At 54.5% G+C, this 22,950-nt stretch overlaps 1 protein-coding gene across 1 annotated transcript; it reads right to left on the bottom strand.

Annotated features, from left to right (window-relative positions):
- Nucleotides 1-1,100: 1,100 nt before the first annotated feature.
- On the bottom strand, nt 1,101-17,883 carry TYRO3 (TYRO3 protein tyrosine kinase). The gene is made up of 19 exons (XM_047738560.1): nt 17,492-17,883; nt 15,534-15,717; nt 15,180-15,280; nt 14,282-14,452; nt 12,738-12,824; nt 11,820-11,935; nt 10,087-10,264; nt 9,259-9,404; nt 8,575-8,719; nt 8,063-8,192; nt 7,879-7,979; nt 7,524-7,619; nt 7,158-7,238; nt 6,707-6,799; nt 6,148-6,269; nt 5,619-5,728; nt 5,275-5,434; nt 4,941-5,077; nt 1,101-2,585 (listed from the first exon to the last, which is right to left on the bottom strand). The coding sequence occupies exons 1-19, from the start codon at nt 17,616-17,618 to the stop codon at nt 2,192-2,194; spliced, it is 2,679 nt and encodes an 892-aa protein (XP_047594516.1). The 5' UTR covers nt 17,619-17,883; the 3' UTR covers nt 1,101-2,191.
- Between the last annotated feature and the right edge of the window lie 5,067 nt (nt 17,884-22,950).

Genomic DNA, 22,950 nt, shown 5'->3' with positions numbered 1-22,950 from the left:
GTAATTCCCAAACATTACTTCACAAGTAATCATTACTTGCAGTTAAAGCTAATCACAGCAGGAAACATTCTGAAAACCACTTCCCTGGAAGTGAATTTAGGTCTCACGATCCATGTGGGAACCAGAATCTAGAGTACCACCACCAGGTTTTTCAGGATATTTGCTTTCAGAAGAACCCGCCCCATTCCATTGCCCTGAGCCAGCAGGGCAATACCTGTGTCCCTCCCTGTCTTCCCACACCCCTCCACAGAGAAAGGCCCAGTTCTCGTACCTCCTGCTACATGTTCCCACGAGCTTGCTCGCAGAGCTTCTAAGCTATGGGGTGCCTGGATGGTCAAATAGTTAAGCAATTAGGTGTCTGCCGTGGGCTCCGGTTATGATCCTGGGATCCTGGGATCCAGCCCCACATTCCACATCAAGCTCCCTGCACAGCAGAGTCTGCTTCTCCCTCTCTCTCTCTCTGCCTACCACTCCCCCTGCTTGTGCTCTGTGTCAAATAAATAAATAAATAAAGCTTCTAAATTAAAGATTTCAGGTGGAAATAGTTGGAAGCAAACTTCATGGTCTTATTTCTAGCACACTAGAGGCATACATTTTCTCTTTGCCGTTTCCTCCCGGTTTCCCCTGGCTCCCAGCAATGGTATAAAGGTGAGAACAAAGTCTCCACACCCAAGGATAGAAGGAAAGTCTGAAAGAGGAAGAGACAGCCAAAGCCGTCTTTGTCCTTGTTCCAAGATAAAGAACTTTTTCAAAACATTTACGTTTTCAAAAGGTCAAGGGCAGCTTTCTCTAGGTGGTAGAAATACAGGTATTTGGCACTTTTAAAAAAATGATTTTCTACACTTTCCTTATTGTCTACAATGACCATGTATTATCTTTAATGCAATTACCATTCTTTGGGGTATTCTTTAATTACCAAAGCATTTTGTGCTCTGTGCAGAAAACTTGGAAGGCACAAAGGAAAACAAGTCCCTTTAACTCACATCATGTAAAGATAACAGCTGTTAACATTTTGGCATATGTCTTTCCAGATTTTTCTCTACGCAGAGATGCTTCATTACTGCGATCTGGAAAAAAGTAAACAGTTAAGAGACAAAGCCTTGGGTCTTTAGCTCTCAATTTTATTTCTGTTTTTAAATAGCTTCTAACGGCTTGGAAATATCCCTAACAGCAGGGGCCTGCCCCATGCAATCCGGGGGCTCCCCTAGCCAGGACTGGGGTCTAGGCTCCAGTAACTCCCTCTCACCCACACCAGCCATCAGGCCTATATTCTCTCTGTATCTGGAGACTTGGGACAGAAGAGGGTCTCCAGTGAGAGGGAAAATTGGGACTAAGGGATGCTGCGTGGAAGGACTGAGCTCAGACACAACTGCCTTTGTTAGTCTTAGGATATTTTGGGATTTGGTAGCATGCTCAGACAGACTGTGGGAGGGCGTAAAGAGGGGCCCCGGGACTCCTCTCTGGCCTCACGCGTTCCTGGGCAGGGCCTACAGCACCCCTTCCTCTTGCCGGGCTGGGTGGACTACCTTTACAGGCTGGGCAAACAGTAGCCTGCAGAAATTCAGCATGCCTTGCTGTGACCTGGTCAGCTGCACATGACTCCTGGCCTAGGCGGGATGGGTCATCAGGAAGGGGACGCGGACTCAGAACTGAGAGTGCCCCACTGCCTCCTACAACAGCACTTGGGACCCGACTGCATCAAACCCTTACCAACTCTCACCTACAGGGGAATAACACAAGGGCATCTCTCTGTGCGCAGAAGCAACCCGCACACTTGAACCCCAAGCACAGGCAGGGCTGGGCCCCCGGCGGGGGGCGGTCAGAGACACCTCAATGCATGCACTGAAGCAGCAGGGGCTGCTGGGCCAGAGAGCAGGGGCCCAGAGGGCTGGATCTACCCTCCCCCAACTCCTCTCCACACCCATGGTAACCATGGAAACATAACCACCCCCTCCTGCCAGCTGCCTGGGTTTAGGCAACCAGGCCTGGCCCACCTCCACCCAGCCAAGGCCTGAACTGATGCCAGGCAGGCCAGAGTGGCCGCAGGAAGAACTGGGATTGGGCCATTTGGTCAGTCCAGGCTTCCAGCGCAGCTCGGGAGGACTACCACAGGAGCCTCCACGCCATGCTGCCTGGGCTAGGGTCAGCCGGGGCTTCATTGGCCAGCAGGATGGCCCTGGACACCTGTGGGCTAACAGCTACTGTGGGGCAGTAGCCCTTGTTGCAGCAGCAGCAGCCTCTGGGCCTCACCCACGGGGCTTTCCAGCTGCTGCTCCTCCTGCCTGGGCCGCTCAGCCAGCCCCCCAGGGCTGAGGATGTACCGATAGTCACTACTGGGGGTGCCCCCCACTGCCCCCACACCACTGCCATCCCCAGCCCCGCTGCTGGCCTGGTCCCCGCCAGGCAGCTCCAGGGGACCTCCCTCGGCTGGCTCCTCGGCTCTCTCCAGGTTGATGTACAAGGGGTCCTGGCTGGTGGACAGCACGGACAGGTGGCCCAGGATGCTTTCCAGCTCCATCCGCAGGCACGTGAAGCTCGGCCGCTGCTTGGGGTCGGCGCTCCAGCACTGGTACATGAGCTCATACCTGGGCAGAGAGAAGCGGGAGGGGAGGCAGTAAGAAACCACAAGGGGAGGCAGAGGCCCCTTAAGCCTACAGAACCAGGATTTGGAAAACTTTTCCTAAACACGCCCATACGGAGCCCACACTTACTGTGTATCAGGCCCTCGTCTAAGTATTTTACATTTACTATTTAATTCTCACCATAACCCTGTGGAATAAATCAGTCCTATTTTACCACTGTGGAAACTGAGGGCCAGAGAGGTTAAGAACCTCAACCAAGGTCACACAGGTGGAAAGTGACAGACTAGGCAATGAGGGGGGGGGCATGAGGAGTGTTTTTGCTTTGCAGAACCGGGCAGGAGTCACTGTTATTTTAATGGCAAGGATTTGAACAGCCGCCCTTTGTCCTAAATCCCCACCCACTCAGGATGACTTAAATCTTCATTGTTCATGGACATCTTTGTATGTAGAAAAGCTTCTAGCCCTCTCCCCTGGGGAAGGAACACTTTTTACATACACTTTCAGGAGCCTTACAGATTCCCTGAGGTCTTATTCCTGTTCCCGGGGAACGCCTCAGGCTTAAGGAAAAAAAAAAAAAAGAACTAATGGAAGGGGATTGAGAACAGACGCAGTCAGAGCAAATGCCTGACTTTCTTGTACCCACAAACAGAAGCCCCAAACACTGTCCCACACATTGGCCCTCCTGACAGAGGCCCCCAGTGATGGGCGGAATGGTGCCAGACATCGAAGAGGCCATGGAAATGGTCCGGGGCCATGGGGATGTGGCCTGGCTGGGCTACATTGTCAAGGCTGTGCTAGGAGCCAATTGGCGCCTGTCCACCAGGCTGGCTGGTAGGAGGCCAGCACCCGCCCTATTGACAACACTAGCTCTGGCCCAGGAGGAAGCTGAGCTGGGGCCTGGTCCCCGATGCCCAGTGGAACCTCTGCTGCTCCAGATGCCCAAGCAGGCTGCAACTACAGGGAGACCTGAGCTGTGCTCAATGAGGAGGGGTAGGGTCTGGCTCTCACCCAGATCTCCCTCTCACCCACAGTCCAGGATCTCCTTTAAACCTTCAAACTTCAAACCCACGGCTCTAGAGAAAGAGGCCCCCACCATTCAGGCTGGGCCTTCTTGTGCCTGTCCCTGTGTTTGGGCCACAGCAAGAAGTAGGGAGCAGATTCTTTCTCCGGATCACTGTGGACTATCTCCCCCTGGTACTAGCGAAAACGTCCTCCAGGGCCGCAGGGAGACTCTGGCTTGCACAGGGTGGGAAATACAACACTAGAACGGACAAAGTATGTCTGGCGTCATCGTTAAGAGGCACCTATTCTAAAATCACAGGGATCTAGGTTCACATCCCAACTCAGCTACTTAATAGCTGTGTGACTTTGGCCATGTTACTTAACCTCTTTAATCTTAGTTTCTCATCTACAAAATAGCGATAATGATAGTCTTTTCCTTATAGGGTGAGAAGGGGATTACCTGAAAGAATGCCTGTAAACTACCGAGCTAATGCTAGTCTTCCAGTCATGAGAGGTTTACAACCCTCCCCTGGTTGGGGGCGGGTATCCCGACCCTACCCCGCTCCCAAGGGTTCCGGGCTTTCAGAAAGGAAGGAAGGCAGTTCCCTTCTCCCCAGCATCTTGGGTCTCTCCACTCCCTTAAGAGGAGGCCAGCCTCCCGCACCCCCGCACCCCCTCCTTGTCTAGCGGAGGAATGTAATACAGCAGCAGTTTTTTCTTGCCCTGGTGCAGTCTTCTCTGAGGGGGAGGGAGGGCTCAGCCTGGGAGGTTTTCTTAGACTAGCTGGGGACTGAGAAGGAGTGGGGGTGGGAAGAAGGTGACAGAATCGTGCGCTATTGCTCAACCCTGTACCTTCTGCCCTTGGGGTTCCTGGTTCTTCCTGGAAACTGGAGAAAATAGAGTGTAAGAAAAGGTGGAACAAAAAGATGACAGGATTAGGGGCGCCTGGGTGGCTCAGTGGGTTAAGCCGCTGCCTTCGGCTCGGGTCATGATCTCAGAGTCCTGGGATCGAGCCCCGCATCGGGCTCTCTGCTCGGCAGGGAGCCTGCTTCCTCCTCTCTCTCTGTCTGCCTCTCTGCCTGCTTGTGATCTCTCTGTCAAATAAATAAATAAAATCTTTAAAAAAAAAAAAAAAAGATGACAGGATAGGAAAGGGGGAGAGAAAGAAAACAGGGAGGTGGCAGAGGAAGAGGCAGCTTGGGGTGGGGGTTGGTCCTCCCTCTTATGACAAGGACATTAAACAAAGGGTCCAGTTGAGGTTCTGGGCTCCTACTGGAGGACCAGCAGCTGTGGCGGCAGCCAGCACCTGAAACCCCAAATTCCCTCCTCCCCAAATCCCCTTCCCAGGGCACTCACACATCCTCTATACAGTCCGGAGGCTGTTTCAGGCGGTTTCCGCCGATGAGGTAGTTGTAAATCTCAGCATTCTCAATGCCAGCGTACGGCGTCTGCCCGCGAGTCATGATCTCCCACATGGTCACCCCGAAGGCCCACTGGGACGGAAGCAAGTTTGGAGGGGAGATGTCACTAGGTTTCCTGGGCAGGGCAGAGCCCTAAACCAAACATACCTCAGGGCTCTAAGGGGGCAGTCCAAGCCCAAAGAAGGGACCAGGCTAAGTTCTTGAGGACTCTACAGGGCCGGCCACACTGCCGGCATCCCCACCAGACTTCACTGTGCCACCCAGCTCACCACGTCACTGTGCACAGTATACAGGTTGTCAGCCAGGCTCTCCAGGGCCAGCCACTTGACAGGCAATTTGGAGGCACAGCCCTGGCGATAGTAATCCCCGCTGTAGATCTTCCGGGAGAGCCCGAAATCGGCAACGCACACCGTCATGTCCTCTGCCAGCCTGTGAGGGGTGTTGGAGGATGGAGTCGGCCTTACAGAAACTACGGCATCTTGGCTCCCCAGCTGTCCCCACACACAGCACACACTGTCCCAGGTGAGAGCTGACCATGAGCTAGTCCTCCTGTCACAATCTGCTCCGTCCCTGCCCCCCACCCCCTACCCCCAGCCCTCTAGAATTCACATACATGCAATTCCGAGCAGCCAGGTCTCGGTGGATGAAGTTCCGGGAGCTCAGGTACTCCATGCCACAGGCGATGTCCACCATGAACCGGACCAAGGTCTGCAGGGGCAGGTTCTGGTGGGCAGACAGGGCAAGTTCAGGCCTGATTTGCTCACCTACCCAGGCAGGGTAGGATGAAGGGGGTTCCCTGGCCAGAAAGCTTAAAGACTTGGGATTCCTGAAAGGAGGGGACTTAGCGGGGCTTCCCAAGGCAAAGAAGTTTTGGGAGACCTGATAGAGCATCCCAGAGTCAAGACACTCCCAGGGCGGAGCTCCAGAGGTCTCTTCTCCCAGAATGGCCCTGGCCCGGCCTAAAATTCTCAGCAGGGCTTTGTGAGGGAGAAGGAAGCCTTCTAACATCGAAAGGGTCAAAGCCAGGCTGCCTCTCTTCCTAACCAGTTTGGTCGGCCCTGCCCACCAAGCCAAACTCTCTCCCAGGGTCTTTGTCCCTTTGTCCCTTTCCAACTCCCGGCCAGTCCACCCCAGGCACTCACAAAGGGATTCTCCCCAATCCGGGAGGCGAGCAGAAAGGCGTGCAGGTCCCCGTGCTTCATGAAGGGCAAAATGACCATAGGGATGGGGAGACGGCCTTTGGCCCTGCTGCGGAGGCTCACCCCTGGGGACAAGAGAGAGTCAGGAGCAAGCACACAGCAGTCAAGAGATGGCTCAGGGGTCTGCATGAGTCTCCCACCTGCTAGGTCCTACTTCCAGCCCTGACTCTGTTACCTCCCTCTCTGTAGGTCCACACTGGCCTACCTACTGGTGACCACCTAAGATGTGGCTGCCCCCAGATCTCTGCAGCATCTACTTGTCCCCTCCTTCTCCTCTGTTCACATGAGCAGTCTTCTAGCGCAGACCTCTGGTACAGGGCCCACACAATAAACCCCTTACCTGGTGGGGGATCAGAGTTCAGCCAGGACCCTCCTCGCGATTTTGCTCCCTGTTTACTCACCAGCTAAGTCCAAACTTCTCTCCTATAGGCTGCCCTCCCACCTTGGGGGAGCACACTTTTAGCCCTATTGTGTATCTGTCGTCCCTCAGGAAGGAGCTCACCAACAAGCTTGGCCACGTGTGGGTGGTCAAATTCCTTCATGCAAGCCGCTTCCCTGAGGAACTCTTCAATGTCACTTGAAGCAATGATGTCAGCTGGAAGAAAATGATGGTAGGGAGGAAATAAGGGAGATGTGCCCCCCAATTCTGGTCTAAGCCCGCATGCAGTGGGGCTCTCCAACCATTTCTCCACTTGCTAACAGTCTTCCCTTTGGTTCGGATAGCTGTAATCACCCTGAAGGAGCCCAGAGGACGGTCACTGCTGATGGCAGAAAGCAAAGGCGAGGGCACAAACGTGTATGGATTTATGCTTTTGAATTATTCACGTGGCACAGGCGGCATCCTAGTTAGTGCTAACTAACTCTTCTTGGAAAGTCTAGGGGCACAGCAGAGCCTACTTCTGGCTCAGTCACCTTTGCCACACTTCACTCCATGTCTCCTACTCTCCACTCACCTTTCAGCATCTTGACGGCCACTTTCACAAAGGAGCCATCCTCCTGCTTCAGCTGGGCCTCCCGCACTGAACCGAACTCTCCTAGGAACAGATCCAAACAACGGTGAGGGTCCTTGCCCTACTGCTCCCACCACCCCCTTTTCTCCAAGGTGACCCGCCTCAGGGACACAAATCACTAGACTCCGGGGCCACTGCAGGAAGACTCCCTTGTCTGCATCCCCAGCCACCAGTCCCCCAAACAGCCCACACTCAGGAGTCTTCAAGCATATCCTGTTCACAGGAGCTGTCCCAAGCCCACACCCTCAAAGCATGGGGAGCCATCGAAGACAACCTCCACTCAGCTAACCCCCACGCAGCCCCACACACCTTTGCCCAACATCCGGCCCAGGGTGAACTGCTGTTCAGGGATGAGCACGTCCTCCAACTTGTCCTTGAGCTCATCGCTAATGCCCAAGCTGTCCACTGTGGGGAGAGAGAAGAGGGGCCTCCTGGGCTCCTGACCCGCACCCCAGTCTCGGCCCTCAGAGCAGACATGAGCTTCATTTGGCTCTCCCACAGCCAGGATGGTAACCTCCGTGAGGGTAGGTCTGTGTTTCTTTTCACTGTTGTGTGCTCAGGACTCATGGATGCTCAGACACACTGGCCAAACTCATGAGCCAGCAAAAAGAATATAGCTAGGGGCATGAAGGCAGCCCACATTTCCTAAGATTCCCATACTCACACGTGGCCTCGATGCGCTCAGGCCGCTCTCGATTGAAGGACCGGGCTGCCCGGAAGTGAACGGCTGGCTCCCCCCGGGCCATGACACTGTCAAAGGCTTGCCTAAGGGGAAACCCCAGAGTTGGAGTCAGCTCCAAGATCGTCTGTCACCTCTTGCTTTTCCCTCCTTGTCCTTACCCCCTTACCCGAACCGTGTCTCCTTCCTCCTCTTTCGAAGCAGGATAAGGGCCAAGGCCGCGGCTGTCACCAAGGCTGTCAACACACCCAGGACCACAGGCACCCAGGATGTGCGGCTGTGGGGAGGGCCCTGTTGGCCTATGGGAGGAGAAAGAGCCAGTGGCATGAGCGAGGCTGACAAAAGGAGTCCCTTTAGAACTTTCCAGTGATGGCCATCTGTCCTGGACAAGAGGTTTTCTTGGGTCCATAAAGGTCCCGAGTGGAAAGAAGCCCCAAAGGAAGCCCCAAGAGTTCCTACCCTGTCAGTAACAGGCCCTGGCTGTTGGAACCTACAAATCCACCAGGGAATTCTATGCTAGTGCTATGGCAGAGGGAGGAGAAGGGCATATAGTTCAAATACCAACCCTGGCCTCAACAGTCTTTGGATCTATTAGGAGCAAAGGTTCTGCCCAGCTCCTCCCACCAATCTAGGCTGCCCCTGAAAGCCAAGACCCATCTGCCCTTCCCCTACAGGCCTCACCTGCATGGTCATGCGAAAGGACCACCAGTGGCTGACTCCAGGGCCCACAGCCAACCGCATTGGAGATGCACACACGCACAGTCAGGTCCTTCTGCGGGTCCCAGCCTGTCAAGTTGGCCCTGGTCCCCTCCACTGTCAGCTCACCCTAGAGCCAGGAAAAGACCCCATCACACATTTGAGTCAGAGAAGGAGGCCTCCAGAGAGGCCTGAATGCAGAAAGTGGTCTAGCTAGGAACCCAGGAGGCAAGGGACACCGTGGGTTCAGGGACCCCAGGAACACAACCTGCTGAGTCATCACATTCCCCTTCCAGGCTGCAGAGGCCTCCCCTGAACACAAACAAGGCTCAGTCCCGGCAGGCAGTGGCGGGAGGGGGGGGTGTTGGGAGGGAACTAGGCCGAGGATAAGAGTCTTATCTGTGCCCTCCCCCAGTTTGTTCAGGAATGAGCTTCCTGCTTTACAAATGAAATGGTCACCACCGGATGCAATTCTAATAGGAGACAATCCAATTAAGGAGAGAAGCCTGCAGGGGAAGGTGGGGAAAAGTGGACTCTCTGGGATGCTGGGAAGCCCGCCCACCGAAGTCCCAGGGCCCACCAAGGACAGCCATTTGGAAGCTCTGAAGGTCTTGAGTCCTGAAAGCTCACTCTGGTACCCTTGGAGAGTTGAGGTTTATCTCCCCTTACCTGGGTTCCGTTGTCTTGAACCCAGGACAATTTATAAGGTCCCAGGGGGCCTTCCAAAGGGCCCTCAGGGATCACTTCTTCCCACTCCAGGATGAGGCCTGAGTCTGTGCGGATGGCATGGAGGTTCTGGGGAGCGCTGGTTGGGGCTGTACCCAAAGAGAGAATACCGCTAAGAGCGCTGCCCTCCCCACCATCACCATCCCGTGCTAGCCTTTGGAACCAACTCTCAAGAGCTACACAGCTCAGGCAGCTACAGGTATGGGTTAGAACCGGCCTCCCAGCTCTGACTGCTCTCACCTTTGGTCCTGTGGAGGAGAGGTAACAATGGCAGGCCCCACAGCACCCCACTAGGTACAGTGCTGGTCTTAGTTACTGCCTCAGCAGCATCCTTCACCCTTTCCCCCTCATAGTCCCGCCAACTCTCAGCAATTGCTAAGAGAACTCCAAGTAAGTTCCTGCCACAGGAACTTTGCACTTGCCATGCCGTCTTCCACAGTGATTTCCCCTAGCCCCAGTATGGCTTGTTCCTTATCAAACTTCTCTTTATCGGGGTATGCCTAGACACCCTGGGAGCACTCTTCCTCACCATACTATCAGATCTTTCCTAATTTGCATGTTTGCTCCACCCCCTAGAACTAAAGCTGCAGGGGAAGAGGCTGGATTCATCTAGTTCATAGGTATGCAGCAGACACTTGGTGTTTGCTGAAGGAGGCAGGACCCTCCCTTCAGGTAACCTCTCTCTCCAGCAACGTCCTTCAGAACTGAAGCCAACATTGCCTGTTCCCCACTCAGGCCCTGCCCAGCCACTCCACCCGGTAAGTCCCTTACCTAGGCCCTTTGTCCGAAAGGGCACCCAGTCAGCATATGGAGAAGGCCCCAAGGCGTTGGCACAGCGTACCCTGAGGCTGTAGTTGGTGGCAGGTGCCAGGTCCCGGAGGAGGCAGGTATAAGGTGGCACGGGGACCACCACAGCCAGGACCTCCCAGCCTCCTGGAGCTTGTGTCACCTACAGAAGAGCAGCAAAATAACGATGATGAAGAGGAGGGAGACAGAAGATGGGACAGGCCTGGGTAGGAGCAGGGGGCGCAGGAAAGGGGGTGTATCTTGAGTTGATGCTTCCTCTAAGCCTATCAGCAAACACTTGCAACCCACCCCCTCCCGCCTGCCCCCACTCTAACAACACAAGGATCCTCACCTCCACACCTTTGCAAATGATGCTCCCTGGCCTGGAACTGCTCTTCCTAGCAAAGCCCAACTCATCTTTTAAAACTCAGTGCAAACACCACTTTTTCTGCCAAGGACTTTGCCAACTACTCCAGAAAACTCATATGCTTTCTCACTTGGTACATAACTCAGTTAGAAGAGCTCCCATTTATTATAACTACAGGCCAGTGCAAAAGAGTCAGTTTCTCAAGGACAGAGTAACTGGGAGTCTAGGGGCATCGTGAACCAGGCCTTCACCTCACATTTTTTAGGGCGCCCACCACAAGAGTACAAATGGAGAGCCACATACCATGTGGCTAAGTATTTAAATGTTAGAATCAGAATTATTAAACAAAATATTTCCTATGATGATATATGGACAAATAAAGCTTCAAAACAACCTGGAAGATCAGTTTTGCATTTATAATCCCCTGATCCCTGGGATTCCCAAGCCAGAATGTGGTGGCATAAGAAAAGCCAGCCTGTGGGCCAAGGGTCTATACCCAGGGGAATACCAAATGCTCGGGTGTGGACAGTGCTGCCTGCATACCGATTCCCCTAAGGAATGGACTTGAGGGGCACCAACCATGCCCTCCTAAGGGCAGACCAGGGAAGAGGCCTGCACAGGTCCTAGAAGCCGACTGGGGGCCATAGGGAGGAGGTCTTGAGTATCTAGAAAATGGTGTAGGGTGGCAGGTGGGGGAAGTGGGGGCAAGCAGCCTCATGATCTAGACGGGCATATCCCCTAGTCTCTACAGCCTCCATGCCCAGGGGCAAGGAATGCAGCCAAAGGAGGGCCAGAGTAGGGTCCTCCAAATAGTCCAGCCCAGAGCAGGGGCCTCTCCTGCCTGGGGGAACTAGCTACAACAGTTTCAAAGGCACTCCTTAAATACCTCTGAGTAAAGAGATGAAAATAAACAAGGCTGCATTGCCTCTTGTTTTTGATATCACTCACCCAGGCTTTCTACTCTCTGGGGCTTCGAACCCCCTCCAATCGCCTTGTTCTCTTTGGCATGAGTCAGGGGATGGGGCATGAGGGTATCAGCTAAATCAAAGGTCTGGGGTTTTGCGGACAGAAGAAACACCCCTCCAGGCATCTCAAATCTGCTCTAGTGATCTGCTTTCCAGCCTGAATAATGTATGGGTTTGAGCCAATTTGCCCAGTCACTTGGTGACCAGAGCACCCTGTGGGAAGGGGCAGGCTGGGCTGTTCCTGGTAAAGGGGCAACACCTGGAGAGAGCTAGGGACCCAGCCCTGCGGACAAGTGTAGGTCAATGGGATACTACTGCGAACGAAGCGCCACCGAGGCAGCCACAGAAAGAACATGGCCAGGAGAGCCTGTCCCCCCGCTCCCTACCTGGACTGTACAGGACTGGAGCAGGGCCCGGCCATCAGCACCTGGCGTCCAGGCCACGCTAGCATTGCTGCTGGAGAGCTTTGTCACTGTGATGTTGAAGGGGGCTGCAGGCAGTGCTGTGGACAGGAGTGACAGTCAGCACCCTGGACTTCGGTGCCCGGGAAGGACAGGAAGAAGCAGAAAGCAGGGGCGTCAAGCCTCAAGACCCTCCCTGAGGTCTGGGGGTCCCCCCACACCTGACAATGGCTACTCAGCACTCCCAGAACTACAATCATAAACAAGCCGAGAAGCCAGTGGGGGAGAGCTGCTCATACCAGGGAGTGTGCTGGCTGGCTGTGGGAAGAAGTCACCTCTCTCTGAATCAGGGCCCCTATCTGACAAGAGTAAGGTAAGATAGTGGGTGTGGTGGGGGTGCAGGGGCGGGGGGGCACAGTACCTTCACCTTGGGAGAGACAAATGAGAGGTAGCCCCTACAGCCACAACCCATTCCCCCACACACTGGCTCCCTCCCTCCCATCATCTCTCCCTTTATGCACACCAACCCTTTGGATCTCCGATATCCTGCTAGGCAGTTTTCCCCAGCCCCATTCCCTCCACTGTGACTGGCAGAAGCAAGGCTGGGCATGAGCCCTGACCATCTCCTGCTGGCTCCCTCTCCACCTCCCTCTCTGCCTCCCTCCCAAGGACTCTGCTTCGTGATGGGAAATCTGCTGTGACGTCAGGTTTCTATTCTCATCTCAGCCATGGCAGGGTCTCAGGTGCTCTCACTAGGGATGGAGCTCTGCCAATTAACCCTTCATCCCTCAGATCCCAGCAGGGCCTCGGGAAGGCGGAACAGGGAACACCAAATGATTCTGTAACTTCATCTGCCGTGCACGCCCCTGCCTCACTCACCCTCCCTCCCGCCAGTCCTCCTACCTTGAAGGCGAACGGTGGCTGGGCGAGAAGAGGCCAGGCCTTTAAGGTTGTGAGCTTCGCAGGAGAACACCGTGCTCTGGGTCACCCCTGATGCCACAAAACCTTAGTCAGCGCCCCCGCCCCCTAGCAGCAATTCCCATGCCTGGGACCAGGGAATGGGGTTTATGCAGGATCTGGATCTGAATATCCTAGAAGTCCCTCCAGCCAGAGGAAGGGGCTAGACACTGGGTACGACCAGGGACTCTGGAGTCTAACGAGCCTGGCTATACCCAGTGCTGGGGCTCTGTCTTCTTATCTCCAGCACTGGGTGAATTGTGCAAACCAAACGAGGGAATTCACCTAAAGTGTGTGGCACACATGAAACACCCAAGAAAGGTTATACTACTCCCCCTGCCTCAATCCCACATATGGCACAAAGCTGCCTCCCCTCTCTGTTCATGCCTATACTGCACATTCCAGAGCCCTTCTCAGTTTGCTCTATACAGCAGCCCTATCATTGTTGATTTGCATTCTTCGCCCTGCAATAGTTCTCAGCTCCTTATGCATGTGTCTTGTCTCCCCAATTACACTAATTCCTTGGGGGCTGGACTGACGGCTTCTATTTCTTTTGTATTCCCGCGATCCCCCGTGGTGCCTAGCACAGTGTGGTGTGTGGAGTAGGAGTTCAGTGAGTGCTTATTATCTCACGGGCTACGGGGGAGGGTCCCAACCACGCACATCTGGAGAGAACTGAACCGAACCTTCCTTCTCATGGGCTCCAACCCAGCACCTCCTGAACAGACCCCCCAGCCCACCTCTTCTCAAGATTCATATTGGGGACTTGACACATCCAAACGTATCCCTCCCACCATCCAGCATGTGAGACCCAGCTCAGACTCCCAACTTCTTGAGTTAGTTCAAGCCTCGACCAGGAACATTAGCTTCATTTCACAGAGAAGTGAGCCTCACAAGCCTCGTTATATGCCTGAGAGTCTTGGGACAGGTGGGTATGCAGGTGTTGCTGCTTTGGGTCTAGCTGCGTGGAGGCATGGATAAATATAGTTGTTTGAGAAAATGTCTAGAAATTTCCTGAAAGGGCCATTAGGAGAAGAGCCTCCTGCTTCTTTGTGCTGCACCTCCCTCCCTTTGCTTCTCCCTGCCATTCCCCATTCTCCCTGTTGTCTTCTAGGCAAGTCAGCCAGACACTCCTGCTAGCTCTGAGTGGGCTGGTTCCTGGCTCCTTCCCTTTGGAGGGGTGGGGGAAATGGGTGCCCCTGGTTTCACATGACTCCTCTCCCAGGGCCAGCTGTGCATGGCCGGAGCTGCCGTGCAGGACGGAAAGAGGCTCCAGTGGCCTCGAACACACCCAGTAGGATCGCCACTGATCAGCTCACCTGCCCAGCCCTGCACACCTGACTAACCAGCTTAGTAATGGTACAGCTCACATCCCCAGGCCCCAACGTGGGCTCCGGATACTCACAACAGCAGACCTGGTGATTTACACAGATTTGCACACTGCCCAGTCTCACCACCCCTACTCAAAGCCCCCTCCTGCAGCTGCTCACCTGTTACATTTAAAACAGAAGGAGAGGGGGCGGGTCCCCCAACCTTCGTGCCTCCTCTCCACCACACAATGGTAACAGGATCGGGGGGACCCACAGCCTCACAAGACAGTTGGAAAGGGGCATTGGGTGGCACTGCCAGATCTTTCGGCTCCACGGTGAAAAATGGCACACCTAAGGAGAAAGGGGGTTGGGGAATGAACCTCGCCCCTTCCTGGTTTCCAACTACCCAAACCACAAGTTTGCTACCATTTACAGTCCTCTATGCAGAAGGTCCTACAGGCCCCCTTAGGATTGGGTCAACCGCCAAACAGGTGGCTAGCTTGACGGGGGAGCTTCTCTTCTTTGGGCACCTTAGGAATACCCTTTATGCTGTCCCCTTGGGCTCTCCCAGACCAGCTCCAAAAGCCTTCTCAGAGCAAGGGAGAAGCAGAGGGTGGGGAGCTGGGGGAGGGTCAGAAAGGGAGGGGGAGTAGGTGGAAGCCTTAGCAGAGTTCCCAGATCCCGTTCAGGGCCCTTTGTTACTTTCTTAGTCACTTTGTTTTCCTGGGCTGAACAGCTCTGAGCTCCCACAGCTGCGGATCCTTCCTCCCCTCCCCCATCCCTCCTCCCTCTCCTGGCCTGGCCACTTGGCAGAACAGGGTCCAGCCCCAGATGGGTGCTTAGGCTTGCGGCTCAGACAACTGAAACTTACTGCACCCCATAGATTGGAGGTCCTTACTGCCCCCTTAGCTGTGAAATACCCAGACTCCAGTGAGTGGGGTCTTCCGATGTCTGGGTAGGCCTGGAGCCTGGTGCAATGGGGCAAATCAACTTCCACTGAGCTTTCTTCCGCACAGGTGTGGTCACTAGCAGCACATGCATCAGAGCGACATGCCTACCCATGTCTCTGCTTCCTCACCTTCTACCGTGAGCCACACTGGCTGGGAGGTCTCCATTTCACCCCCATCCTCCACCTGGCACCAGTACCGGCCTGCATCAGAGCGCTCCACTGACTTTAGGCTGTGGAAACAGGATACCAGGCTCATCTCCTAGGGTCAGGGGGTGGGGGGCGCAGCTATGCTGGGCAGACTCAGTGGGTTGAGCCTGCCCCCACTTCTGGAAGTTTCCTTAGGTTGCCAAATTAAAAAAAAACAAAAAACAAAAAACAACCCCACACCGCTGGGTATCAGCATTGCCCCCAGCTCCCAAGCCCAAGGAAAAAGCACAACTTGCCCCCAGGCTGGCATGCCACACCCTCCCCACCGTCCTGCACCTGAGGAAGCCAATCCAGTGCTGCTCACTGACTGGGATGTACACCTGATCCACACTCTGGACCACAGCCCCATCCTTCACCCATTGTATCTCCGGCTCCTCCATTCCCTCCACACTGCAGTTGAGCTTCACCGGCTGCCCCTGAGACACTGTCAGCTTCACCGGGGCTCCCATGAGCTTCAGGCCTGAGAGGTGGGAAGGAGAAGGTGTCAGCCCACTTGACAGGGAGACTGTCTCTGGAAATGTCCCCCATCGGCTTCCAGAACCTAGTTTCTGGGTCAGAGGGCTCATCCTCGGCTAATGGTCAAGAAAACAGAGGCTGGACAGTGTTGGTGGGAAGGTGGCCTGGGCCTAGGCTGGGGGAAGGAAAATGACAAGCTCTCCAGGCACCAATTCTGTTACTGCCAAGTTCCCCCCAGCTCTAAGGAAGTGACCTTTTCCCCACACCTCCTGACTGGGCGATGTGAAGTTCAAGCACAACCACCAAAAAGCCAGGCTAAAAAGATGGGGCCCTCTTATACACGTGGGGCAGGTACTGCCCTGGGAATGACAGCTGCACCCATGGAGATCAACAGGCGGCCAGCTCTCTGCTGGCCCAGGGTGTCTGGCCAGACTTCACACTGCTGCTGGCATCCCCCTGTACCCCACCCTGGCAAATGAAAGGAGGCTGAGGAAGAGAAGGAGGGGGTGCTCCCCTGAAGTGGAGAACATATGGCTGCAGAACCACGTCAGATCAAACACATGGCAGCCTTCCTGGCAGCCATCCGCTCTATTAATACCTGAATGTGTGCAGGGGCGGGTGCTAGGGAGGTGGGAGGGAAGTGGAAGGGGAGGGGCCCTGAGCAGGGAGCCCAAGACCCCTGAGCTACTGTTACACCAACAGGAACCACCTTGTGGAACACTACCCTCTGTGTGCTGACAGACAGACACACATGCACACACACACACCTCTCCTGATCTCCCGGCGTGTTTTTAAGCAGAGGGGCAGGTGAACTATCCAGATAGCTGAATCCAGTCTTGCTTCATCCTGCCCGTTGCTGTGAGACTCTAGGCAAATTCCTGGGCTCTCTGATCCTGAGATACACACCTTTCCCCTCTTGTAAATACTTGTCATTCTCTGCCTTCCCTTCCCTGAGAATCTCATGTGGCAGGGAGTTTGGTCTCAAAACCAGGTGCCAGCTCTGTTGCTGCTGCTTTAGCCTGTGACACACGGCCGGTCACGGGGCAAGGAGGGATAACCTCACACCCCATACACACCCAACAGTCCCATAGGTGTGTCGTGTGAACTTGGGAGAGGCAGGTGCTGCAAGAAGCACTCGCTCCTACCACGGGCAAATGCCTCAGTGGCCACGGGGGAACACAAGGATAACCCCCACAAGGACCGGCCACCTTGCTCCGGCCCATCCTCGCCAGCATTCCCTTGGTTCAGGAAGCTCTGACTGAGTACAGGAACTAGCATGTGTCCAGATGTTTTCTGCGACTGGGCACCCTCACAGCCCCTGTGCCCAAATGGTGTAGGTGTGCCTCTTGGGCGCTGAGTCCAGCCCCTGTGGTTTCGGAGTGGGACTTTCCTGTGTAAGGCGGGCAGAATGGGGTCCCCAGGACTGGGAGGGGGTAAGCAAACAACTAGATACGTCGAGGCGGGAACATCCAGTTCCTAACACCGCTCCCCTCCCCCGACCATTCAGCCCACAGCCCCACTCCTTTCCCTTCCACCCTGCCAGAAGAGCCCCGGACGCGAGAAAGTTGGGGGTGGGGCCCCGGCCAGTGAACCAGCAGCGGACGATGCGCTGCGCCCCCTCCCCCAGCCCCCAAGCCTCGGCCTTCCAGCTTGGGTCCCCCACCCAAGTCTCCCGCCCGCCCAGGCCCGGGGCTCGCTCCGCTGCGGTCCCTGGGCGCCCACCCGGCCGCGCCCCTCCGCAGCCCCCAGCGTTCCGCCGCCTCCCGACCAACCCCTACCTGCGGCCGCGGGCTCCGCGAGCAGCAGAGCGGCCAGACCCGCCAGGAGCAGCGGCGGCGGCGGCGGCGGCAGCGGCAGCGGCAGCGGCGGGAGCCCCGGCCGCCCCATGCTCCGCCTCAGCGCCATCGGCGGCGACGCCGCACCATGCCGGGCCCGGCCCGCGAGCGACAAGGGAGGAGGGAGGAGGGGCGGAGGAGGAGGGACGAGAGAGGAGGGCCGCGGGAGGGGCGGGGGCCGGCCCGGGGGCGGCGCTGGGGCCCGCGCCTCAGAGACCCGCGCCGGCTTCGAGTCGCCCCGGCCGCCGTCAGCAGCGCGGGGTTCCCGGGGCCGCCGCTGGGCCACCGCGGTTCTTCCACAGCCGTCGCCGCCGTCGCCGCCGCCGCTGATTCATGTTCTTCTGCGAGCCGCCGCCTCCTCCCCAGCCCGCCCGCCCGCAAGCCTGAGCTCGTACCGCCCCCCCGCGGAGCCTCGAGCCGCTGGCTCCCAGCGCCTACCCTGCCACCGCCTGCCCGGCCGGCCCCCGCCCGCCGACCTCCCCAACCGCGGCGGGACCCCGGACCAGATTCCCCAGGGCCGACCCGAGCATCGGCCGGGTGCCCGAGTGGCGCACTCAGCCACGCCCCTCCTTTCCCTTAACACTCTCCAGCATCCTTTCAAACCCAACACTCCAGATCTTGCTTTCAAATCTCGCTAAAACCTCTCGCACCCCAACTTTTGTCCAGGCTCTGATGCCAGAATCCCGTCCCCCATCTCAGGACATGAAGCATCTCAGCCCCCTAAATTCCCAACCGTCAGAGCCCCCGAAATCGTGACTCAAAGCTCCCCCCACTGGACTTACTAACACTCCTTCCTGCCTCTTTCTTGAGTCTTTCACCCAAAATTCCCTTATCCGTGCTCCATTTCCCACCCCTTTTCCTCCAGGATCTTGGGCCTCCATTTCCCACCCCTTTTCCTCCAGGATCTTGGGCCTCGGGTATCGAGTTTTCCAAGATCTTTTTGGTAGTCATCACGTTTTATATCTGACATCCCCACTGCTACGCCACACAGGCCAAAGCCCCATGGTTGATATCTTTGGGGGTTGTCATTTTTCCTAGTTGCTTCCTCTGCTTCTGCTCCCCACCCCCATCCCCTAGGACATGGTGTGAAAGTTGGCTGTGTCCTCACAGTATCCAATAAAACCTCAGCTATTATTAGCAGACCACCTTGCACATAGTAGGCATTCCATAAATAAACAGACAGATGCCTGTTAAATTAATGAATAATTGCCTCAGAGTTTGGCCTGCCCCACAACCAGTAATCACAGGGGTGGCTGTGCCCAAAGACATCCTGTCAGGCATATGCAGGGCGGGTTCCAAACGCAGCCTACCAACTGTTTCCCCTCCCCTAGCCCTTGCCTCTCTACCTGTCCCCTGAAACCTACTCCCCAGTGCCCTTTCCAGAAGTCCTGGGAAGGGAGGAGGAACGAGCTACTCAGTCCCCTGTTCCCCCACAGCCTCAATGGATCTTTCCAGGGATTCTCATGAGCAGCAGGGGCCTTCCTCTTCCTCCACTTGGCCCCGTCAGTGCATGCTTATTAATTATCTTAATGATAATAACAACAGCAGTGCCGGCGGCAGCCTCAGACCCAGCTCCAGGCGCCCTCAGGTGGCAACACCAGAAGAGACTCCAGAAGGGCTGTCAGACTTGGATGGCTGGGGCCTGAAGTCTCAGTGTAGCCTGGCGCTCTGCCAGTTTCCTTGGGTGCTGTGGGTGGGCTCCAGGACCCTTTCTTAAAGGAAAAGACTTGTTCTGTTCCAGAATCCACAGAGTTTGGGCTGAGTCGGGTCAGGGCAGGCAGACGGCAGTCTGGGGCTGAAACCAGGTGCACTGGGGCCCTATTTGCTACTGCGGCAAAGTGACTGCAGCAGCTCTGCACTTGGGCACTCATCACCCCTTGGGGCCCTCTCCACATCTCTCCCCTCTCCAGGGGACTTCAAGTTTCCAGTGCAAGAAAGCCTTCTCCTATTGACTCTGGTTGACATTGGAAAGACTCTCTCCCAGAGGACGTTGAATGCAGAGCCCAAACCCAACCTTCCACTTCCCTTCTCCCCTCATTTCTTCCTTCCTTTCCTGAGCTCCAACGGGGAATCCAAGCCTAGGATGACCCTTAGCTACCAGTCCAAATGGGCTTTTTGGACACGTGGATGTCACCGCTTTCTGCGCTCACAGCCTAGACAAATTCTTATCTCAGTGCAGGCCTCAGGCACATCACTCTTACCCTGGAGTGGCACGCTTTCCTGGTGGGGCCAGGAGCTCTGAGTCTGCTTTCTTTACCCCTGCTTTCGAGTTCTTCTCTATTCTTAGTATTTCTATTTGCAGGAGGAAGGGGAGACTGTGGGGTCCTGGTCTTGTGACTTTCTAGTTCCCACACAGAGTGCTTGCCTTCCTGAGCTGTAGCAACACATTCCTAACCTCTCTCTCTCTCAGCATGGTATAGGAACGTGCTTTAAGGGTATATGAGCAGGTGTGATTCTATGGAAGAAGTGTGTAGGTGGGTGAGAGGGTGTGCATTGTGATGTACGAGGGAGGGTGTGCATTTGTGCAAACTCTAAATGTGACTGACACTTTGTGGGTGGATGGGGAGAAAGTAAGTGTGTGTGTGTGTGTGTGTGTGTGTGTGTGTGTGTGTGTGACTGAAGGAGGTTGGCTGCCTGTGCAAATACATGCCTGCAAAATCTTCCTTCCTTTCATAAATGCATTGCTTCGAAGGGAACTAATCAAATCAACAGGAAATGTATTTGACAAAATGCAGGAGCAGCTGTCCCAGGAGTTCCTGTCCTCAGAACAGAACCAGAGCCAGCTATGATCTACCCCAAGGGAGTAAGAAGGGACCACAGTGGAGAGGAAGGGCCAGCAGCAGCCCCTTATTGTGGATGGAGCTGAGCTGGGCCCTGGCATCTCCCTTCTTGGGTGAAGTAAGTATCTGCCCACTCTGCCTTTTATGATCCAGGCCTGCCCAAGGAGGCCAAGGATAGAGAGGAGACACAGACAAACCTGGAAAGATAAACCATCTGCCCAGTGGACCCGGGTGGCACAGTCAATTAAGTGTCTAACTCTTGACTTCCAGCTCAGGATCCTGAGATCCAACCCCAAGCCCCATGGTGGCCTCGAGCTGGACATGGAGCTTGTTTGAGATTCTCTCTCCCTCTCCCTCTCCCTCTGCCTCTCCCCACCCCCTCTCTCTAAAACAAACAAACGAACACACAAACAAACAAAAAACCATCTGCCCATAGTAGCAGAATCCCCTGATGGCAATTTCCATCAGTCTCAGGAAGAAGCTGCTTCAGCTTTCCATTCAGGGAAGAAGAGGAATGGACCAAGAGGGAATCAAGGTGAGCCATGAGGTCAACATAGTCTTGCTGCCCTGTGAGCAAGAATCCATTCTTTCTGGACTACTTACTGGTTCAAGAGGTGAGTTGGGACCTGCCGCGTCCGGAATGGGCAGGCTGCAGACTGTGCTCCGCATCCCTTTAGAGAAAGCCAGGAGGCTGCTCCTTCAGGGCTTGGAGGCAAACTGCCTGCTGGTGTGATGGCAGGGGCGCTGGGGATGGCCCTCATGCCTGCCGAACACTGCTTGCCTAAAATTCCTGAGTCTGAATCAGTGCAACGCCTTGCCCAAGTGAAGATGGAGTGGAAAGGTAAATCCCTAGGAAAGACAGAACTTCAATGTACAGTCACTAAGGGACTTTCAAATGCTCAGACTTTTTTCCTAGAAGCAAACCGAGGAGGCTGGAAGAGAACAATAAGTTTGGGGTTTCTGAAACAGCACATGGGTCTGAACACATGAAAGAAAAAAATTGTCCTCTTCAAAATTTCGCCTAGGGATGGCCCTGAGGGCCCTTGTCACCTGGTAAAGGAAATATATGTGTGAGTGAGTGTATTTGTTTGAAGGTCTTATATCTAGCTGTCTGTGTTTCCTTTTTTGACCCTTTTTACAGCCTGGCAAGTGATACTTTTCTGGTTCTATTTTTTTTTTTACTTTTTTTTTTTAAGTAGGCTCCACGCTGGATGTGGATCCCAACGTGGAGCTTGAACTTGAGACCCTGAGATCACGACCTGAACTGAGATCAAGACTTGGATGCTTAATCGACTCAGAGGCCCCTAAAAAACTTTCTATTATGAAATATTTTAAACATAAACAGAAATAGAGAGGAAAGTATAATGAATCATTCTGCTTCAATGATTATCTTAGCTAATTGTCTTCTTTTTTTTTAATATATTTTATTTATTTATTTGACACAGAGAGAGAGAGAGATCACAAGTAGGCAGGGCAGCAGGCAGAGAGAGAAGGGGAAGCAGGCTCCCTGCAGAGCAGAGAGCCCGATCCGGGGCTCGATCCCAGGACCCCAAGACCATGACCTGAGCCGAAGGCAGTGGCTTAACCCACTGAGCCACCCAGGCGCCCCTTAGCTAATTGTCTTCTATTGTCCCATTTCTTGGTGTTTTCCTAGGCTTTTTATTTTATTTTATTTATTAATGTGTGTGTGTGAGAGAGAGAGAGAGAGAGAGATAAAGAGAGCGAGAGCACAGATGGGAGAGTGAGAGGGAGAAGCAGACTCTGCTGAGCAGCGAGCCTGTTGTGGGACTCAGTTCCAGGACCCTGGGATCATGACCTGAGCCAAAGGCAGATGCTTAACTGACTAAGACACCCAGACGCCCCTTTCTAGAGTTTTTAGAAGCAAGTCTTAGGGGCACATGCATACACACACACACACACAAGAGGTGGGAGGGCCAGAAGAAGAGAAAGAGAATCTCAAGCAGGCTCCCTGATGATCCAGGCATGCCGGTTCATTAATTCCAACAAATGTAACCTGTTAATGTTAGATGTTAAGAACAGGGGAAATGGGTCACCTGGCTGGCTCAGTAGGTTGAGCTGTGATTCTTGATCTTGGGGTCCTGAGTTCAAGCCCCAAATCAGGCATAGAGCTCACTTTAAAAATTGACAAGAGATGAATGGATAAAGAAGATGTGGTATATATATACATATATACACACACAATGGAATACTATGCAGCCATCAAAAAACCTCCAAAATCCTGACATTTGCAACGACGTGGATGGAACTAGAGGGTATTATGCTAAGTGAAATAAGTCAATCAGAGAAAGACAATTATCACATGATCTCCCTGATGTGAGGAATTTGAGAGGCAGAGCAGGGGGTTTGGGAGGTAGGGAAGGAAAAAAAAACAAGATGGGACCAGGGAGGGAGACAAACCATAAGCAACTCTTAATCTCACAAAATAAACTGAGGGTTGCTGAGGGTGGGAGAGGAGGGATAGGGTGGCTGGGTGATGGACATCAGGGAGGGTATGTGCTATGGTGAGTGCTGTGAATTGTTTAAGCCTGATGATTCACAGACCTGCACCCCTGAAGCAAATAATACACTATATGTCAATAAAAATAAATAAAAAATAATAAA

The sequence above is a fragment of the Lutra lutra genome, chromosome 7 (assembly GCF_902655055.1).
Source record: "Lutra lutra chromosome 7, mLutLut1.2, whole genome shotgun sequence".
Taxonomy (NCBI): Eukaryota; Metazoa; Chordata; class Mammalia; order Carnivora; family Mustelidae; genus Lutra; species Lutra lutra.
This window is presented reverse-complemented; position numbering and strand designations above follow the sequence as displayed.

What these genes read in the sequence shown, in the direction of transcription:
- TYRO3 (XM_047738560.1), bottom strand. Translation starts at nt 17,618, where the DNA reads ATGGCGCTGAGGCGGAGCATGGGGCGGCCGGGGCTCCCGCCGCTGCCG. An exon ending in GGCCGTCAAGATGCTGAAAG is followed by an intron (nt 6,800 to 7,157) that starts GTGAGTGGAGAG and finishes ATTTTCTTCCAG; the next exon opens with CTGACATCATTGCTTCAAGT. An exon ending in ACACGTGGCCAAGCTTGTTG is followed by an intron (nt 6,270 to 6,706) that starts GTGAGCTCCTTC and finishes TCTTGTCCCCAG; the next exon opens with GGGTGAGCCTCCGCAGCAGG.